General features: G+C 74.7%; 1 protein-coding gene across 1 annotated transcript; it reads left to right on the top strand.

The window, feature by feature from the left end:
- The first annotated feature begins 336 nt into the window (after window positions 1-336).
- Window positions 337-4,493, top strand: LOC142825875 (transcription factor LBX2-like). Its single transcript, XM_075918025.1, has 2 exons — window positions 337-1,238; window positions 3,945-4,493. Exons 1-2 carry the CDS (start codon window positions 914-916, stop codon window positions 4,298-4,300), a joined length of 681 nt encoding a protein of 226 aa, XP_075774140.1. The 5' UTR covers window positions 337-913; the 3' UTR covers window positions 4,301-4,493.
- The last annotated feature ends 1,500 nt before the right edge of the window (window positions 4,494-5,993 follow it).

Raw genomic sequence — 5,993 nt, forward strand, 5'->3', positions numbered from 1 at the left:
CCCGCGGCCAGACCGCCCCGACGGAGGACGAGCCAGCCCCGGCCCGGCGAACAGCTGCTGCCAGGAGCCTCCGGGCAAAGCTCCGCGGCTAAGGGCGAGCGCCCGAGCCCCGCTGGTCTCCCCGGCCCGGCCGGCTCCGCGCAGCCTGAGAACAGCGGCGGCCGCGGGCCAATGCCCTCCCGGCCCCTCTGGCAGAGCCGTGCCGGGCTCCAGGGCAGGTCCAGCCCGTAGCCCGGGCCCGGCGCTTGTGCAGAGCCGGGCTGAGGATCCCCGGGGGCGGCCAGCCAGGCCCGCAGACCGAGCGCCCGCCCATCCTGGGGCTCAGCGCTACGAGCCCGGGCCAGGCCGCCTTGGGCTCCCCTAGACCCGGGAATCGGCCCTGCCCCAGCCCGGCCGCGGAGGGGTCGCCGGTTCGGGCTCCTCCCGGCCCACTGGCTGCCAAGCGCGTGTGCGGAGCGCCCCTGGGCGCTTCCAGGGAGCCTGCCCCTCGGCGCCCCCGTAGCGGGCCGGACGCGCCAGCAGCGGGGTCTGGGCAGAGGCCCCCTCCCACCGCCGCCAGCTCCCAAACTTTGCTCACACTCCCGCCGAGGCTCCTCCTACCCCGGTGCCCAATTAGTGGCTCCGGCCCTGTCCCTTTAAGGCTCCCGCGCCGGGCCAGCCAGGGGGAGGTTTTGGCGAGGACTGAACTCTGCGAGCGGCAGCGACGCGGGAGTTGGGGGCTCCCGGCCCGCGCTGCCCTGGCTCCTGGGCCCCGCCGGGGGCGCAGGGAGGTGGGCGTGTTGGCGGCGGCGGCTGCGATCCCGGGAGCGCGGACTCCGAGGGGGCCCGGCCCCATGGCCCGGGGGCGCTGCTGAGCCCCTGCCCGGCGGAGGACGCGGAGCAGGGGGCTGGCGGGGCTCCGCTCTCTGGAGCCATGACCTCGGCCGAGGAAGGGAAGGCGGCGGGGCCCCCCTTGCCTCCCGGCGGTCGGGAGAGACACAGGAGCCCGCTGGACCAGCTGCCGCCGCCGGCCAACTCCAGCAAGCCGCTCACCCCGTTCGGCATCGAGGACATCCTGAGCAAGCCGTCGGTGCGGGCCGGGCCCTGCGCCCCTTCGCCCCGGCTGCCGGACAACACGGGCGGGTCCGGAGCGCCGCGGAACGGCCTGCCCGCCCCGGCCTCGCCGCTCTGCGCCCTGGAGGAGCTGGCCAGCAAAACTTTCCAGGGGCTGGAGGTGAACGTGCTGCAGGCTGCGGAAGGTACCGGGCGCGGCGCGGCGGCACAGGACGGGGCCCGGGCAACGCGCGGCCGGGGGCTCCGGGCCCTGCTAGCTTCCCCGCCGGGCGGGAGCCCCGCGCTGACCCTGCCCGCCTCCGGCAGAGGGGAAGGGGAGGTGGCCCCGAAATGCGCCCGGCTCTTTCCGGGACGCCGGCGGCCCCGCGACTTCCCCCGCCAGGGGCCTGGGACACGCGTCTCCCCGAGGAAGCGCCAGCGCCAGCGCCAGGCCGCCAGCTGCAGGCGGGAGAGCCGAGGGGAACGGGGCCGGCGGGCGGGCTGAGATTTCCAGTCCCCCAGCGCGGTGGATCCCAGGCGGGTCCCTGCGCCCCGGGGCAGGGCAGAGGCCGGGCCGGGAGTGTCCTCGGGGACCTGCCGGCTTCTCAGCACAGACCGCGCCCCGGGCCGCGCTGGTTCCTGAGTGGCGGAGTCATAGGCCCAGGGATTCCTCCAGCCGCTCGGCCCAAGGCGCCGGAGCGCCCTGCGGCTCCTTTGTCAGTCGGGCCGCCCGAGAGGGGCCCGCTAGCGGGAGAGGTGGCGGCCGCTGCCGGGGCGAATGTCCGCGCCTGTCTGCGCCGAGATTTGCCCCCCCATAACCTACCCAGCTCGCTGGGCGGACAGACACACAGCTCACTCGGCGGACAGACACACAGACCCACACCGGACAGACACACAGCTCACTCGGCGAACAGACCCACAGACCCACACCAGACAGACACACAGCTCACTCGGCGGACAGACACACAGACCCACACCCCACAGACACACAGACCTACACCGGACAGACACACAGCTCACTCGGCGGACAGACACACAGACCCACACCGGACAGACACACAGCTCACTCGGCGGACAGACACACAGACCCACACCAGACAGACACACAGCTCACTCGGCGGACAGACACACAGACCCACACCGGACAGACACACAGACCCACACCAGACAGACACACAGCTCACTCGGCGGACAGACACACAGCTCACTCGGCGGAAAGACACACAGACCCACACCGGACCGACACACAGCTCACTCGGCGGACAGACGCACAGACCCACACCGGACCGACACACAGCTCACTCGGCGGAAAGACACACAGACCCACACCGGACCGACACACAGCTCACTCGGCGGACAGACACACAGACCCACACCGGACCGACACACAGCTCACTCGGCGGACAGACACACAGACCCACACCGGACCGACACACAGCTCACTCCGCGGACAGACACTCCGACCGACTCCGGACAGACACACAGCTCACTCGGCGGACCGACACCGAAAAGACACCCAGCTCGCTGGGCGGACAGACACACAGACCGACACCGGGCAGACACGCAGCTCGCTGGGCGGACAGACGCCCCGACCGACACGCGGCTTGCGGCCATGGCTGGCGGCTAGGCCGAACTTCGCCGCGGGGCTGTTTTCCTCCACCCGGGGAGCCGCGGCCTGGTCCGGGCCGGTTTGTCCCGAGCCTGCTGCAGTCCGCGGGGCGGTGCCGTCAGCGCTCCGCGTGTGGACGGGCCAGTTCGGTTCCCCCGCGCGCGAGAACCCGCCGCGAGCCGCCCCCCGCCCGGCTCTCCGTGGGCGGCCCGGGCCCCGCGCGCTGCGGCAGGTTTTCCGGGCCTCGCCCCGTTATCCCGACTGGCCGCGCTGCTCCCCCGCGCCGCGTGACACCCCGGGCTGCGCGCGGGGCCGGGACCCGCACTGGCGAGTTTCTCGCCCGCCGCCGGCGCTCAGAGCCGTTCCTCCCGCAGGTCGCGCCCCGCTACAACGAACGCGCCGGAGTCCAACCGCGCTGGTCGCTGCCGACCGGGCGGGTCTATCGGGGCCTTTTTTCTCTAACGGCCCGTGCCCCGCCAGGGCTCTGCGCGCCGCGGGACGGCCCGATGCCGCCAGAAAGCGCCCGGCCTGGCCTGCCCCTTCCCCGCGCGGCTAAGGCCGGGCCGGGCGCGCAAAGGCTCCGGGGGGCAGCTCTCGGGCGCGGCGGGGCGCGCAGTAATTGCTGGGGCGGTACGAAGCCCGGGTCCGCAGCGCGTTCGGGGCCCGCAGGCCCAGAGGCGCCGATTCCCGGGTTTGTAGCGGAGGAGCCGGGCTCAGTGTGAAAGCGGCCCCGGGCCGAGCCAGGCCTGCGGGGCGGGGAGCTGCGGGCCGGGCTGGCTGGGCCGCTCTCCAGGTGTAACAGCCTGGACCGCGCCGGGAGCTGCTCCGGGCACAAGCCGCTGCCGCGACCCGACCTCTAGCGCGGGAGCGGAGAGGAAAGCCCCGCGCTAGGACGGGCCTCCCGCGTCCAGGGCTGCCAGGTGCCGCGAGCGGAGCGAGCCTTAGACAATGCGGCCGCTGCCCGGGGCCACAGGCTCGCCGCGCCGTGCGGCTGCCCCTGCTTCCGGGGCCGAAGCGCCGGTCCCCGCCGCCGGGGGGAGAGACCCCAGCGCCGGCGGGGCCCCGTCCCGGAGCGCTCGCCGGGTCCCGCAGTTCTTTGTTCCCCACGGAGCCGGCGGGGTCCCCGCTCCGTCCGCCGAGCGAGCAGGGGCGTCCTCCCGCGCCTCGACCTCCGACAGGGCAGCGGCCGGCGGCTCCCAGCCGGCCAGCGAGGGAACCAGGCTGCAGCACCTGGGTGGGGGCAAGGCCCGGGCTGGGGGCCCCTTAGCCGCCCTGACCGCCCCCCTCTCCTGTCCCCCCGCAGGGCGCGAGCCGCTGGGCGCCGCTGGGCCCCGGCCGGCCGCCAAGAAGCGGCGCAAGTCGCGCACGGCCTTCACGGCGCAGCAGCTGTGCGCGCTGGAGCAGCGCTTCGTCCGGCAGAAGTACCTGGCGCCGGCCGACCGCGACCACCTGGCGCAGCAGCTGGGCCTGAGCCACGCGCAGGTCATCACCTGGTTCCAGAACCGCCGCGCCAAACTCAAGCGCGACCTGGAGGAGATGCGGGCGGACGTGGAGTCGCTCAAGACGCTGCCGCCCGCCGCCCTGCAGAGGCTGGCGGGCCTGGCCGAGCCCGCGGCCCCCGAGCCCGGCTCCGAGGAGGAGATCGAAGTGGACGACTAGGGCCGGGGGCCGGACCGGGCCTCCTGCCCCTGCCCTCGGAACTGAGAGCCTGGCGCTTGCCAGCACACCTCGGGGAGGGGCAGCCCCCGGGCCTTGCCCGCGCCCGCCCGCCCGCCCCGGTACGTCCCCCCCCACCGCCTGCCCGCCCCGGGTACTCCTTCCCTCTCCTCCCTCCGCCCGCCCCATACCCTGCCCGCCCCGGTACGTCCCCCCCACCGCCTGCCCGCCCCGGGTACTCCTTCCCCTCTCCTCCCTCCGCCCGCCCCATACCCTGCCCGCCCCGGTACGTCCCCCCCACCGCCTGCCCGCCCCGGGTACTCCTTCCCCTCTCCTCCCTCCGCCCGCCCCATACCCTGCCCGCCCCGGTACGTCCCCCCCACCGCCTGCCCGCCCCGGGTACTCCTTCCCCTCTCCTCCCTCCGCCCGCCCCATACCCTGCCCGCCCCGGTACGTCCCCCCCACCGCCTGCCCGCCCCGGGTACTCCTTCCCCTCTCCTCCCTCCGCCCGCCCCATACCCTGCCCGCCCCGGTACGTCCCCCCCACCGCCTGCCCGCCCCGGGTACTCCTTCCCCTCTCCTCCCTCCGCCCGCCCCATACCCTGCCCGCCCCGGTACGTCCCCCCCCACCGCCTGCCCGCCCCGGGTACTCCTTCCCCTCTCCTCCCTCCGCCCGCCCCATACCCTGCCCGCCCCGGTACGTCCCCCCCACCGCCTGCCCGCCCCGGGTACTCCTTCCCCTCTCCTCCCTCCGCCCGCCCCATACCCTGCCCGCCCCGGTACGTCCCCCCCCACCGCCTGCCCGCCCCGGGTACTCCTTCCCCTCTCCTCCCTCCGCCCGCCCCATCCCCTGCCCGCCCCCGGTACGTCTCCCGCTCCGCCTGCCCGCCCCGGGTACCTATCCTCGCTCCTGCTCTTCCCCCCCACCTACCCGCCGGGGTGCTCCTCCCCCGCCTGCCCTCCTTCCCCCCTCCTGCCCAGCCCCCCTCCTGCGCGGGCCCCCTTCTCTGACTGGAACCTGACTGCCCCACCCTGGCCATATCATCCCTCCTTGCTCCCGCCCAGCCCGGGGAACCCCCCAGCCCGGCCCCGCCCCCTCCAGCCCCCCTGGGCAATTGGTGCAATTTCATTTTTTTTATTTTATTTTCTAGCGTCGTCTGGTCCCGGCGGTGGCCCTGCCCCGGGCTGCTCCCTGCCGCGGGCGGGGGGGGGCCGCTCCGGGAGTCGGTGAAAGGAATAAGGGGGCGCGCCCGGCCGGCCCCGCCCCTGCTCTCCCCGCGGGCCGCCCCCGGGTGTAAATAGTTTGAATAAACGGAGACACCTTATCACCAGCCGCCGCGGGTCTCTCTGCCCCCGGGGGTGCGGGCCGGGCGGGACCCACCGTCATGTGACAGAGCAGCCGGCTCCGACTCAGTGGGGACCGGCCGGGCGGGCCCGTATGGTTTGCGGGTCGCGGCAGCCCAGCCAGGCTCCCCCCCCCCCATCTGCGCCAGGCGTGGGGGGCGAGGGAGCCACCGGCTAGTCGGTTCCCGCGCCTCTTGCTCCGGCCGCGGCTCATTGGTAACGGGTGAGGGGCGTCCGGGTCCTTTCTTCGCCCCGCGCAACCCAGCTTCGCGCCCCCCCCCGGAGATCGGAGCGCCCTGGGGCCCCCGCCCCGAGATCAAAGCGCCCTGCCCTCCCCCCAGATCAGAGCCCC

The sequence above is a fragment of the Pelodiscus sinensis genome, unplaced genomic scaffold (genome assembly GCF_049634645.1).
Source record: "Pelodiscus sinensis isolate JC-2024 unplaced genomic scaffold, ASM4963464v1 ctg211, whole genome shotgun sequence".
Lineage (NCBI taxonomy): Eukaryota > Metazoa > Chordata > Testudines > Trionychidae > Pelodiscus > Pelodiscus sinensis.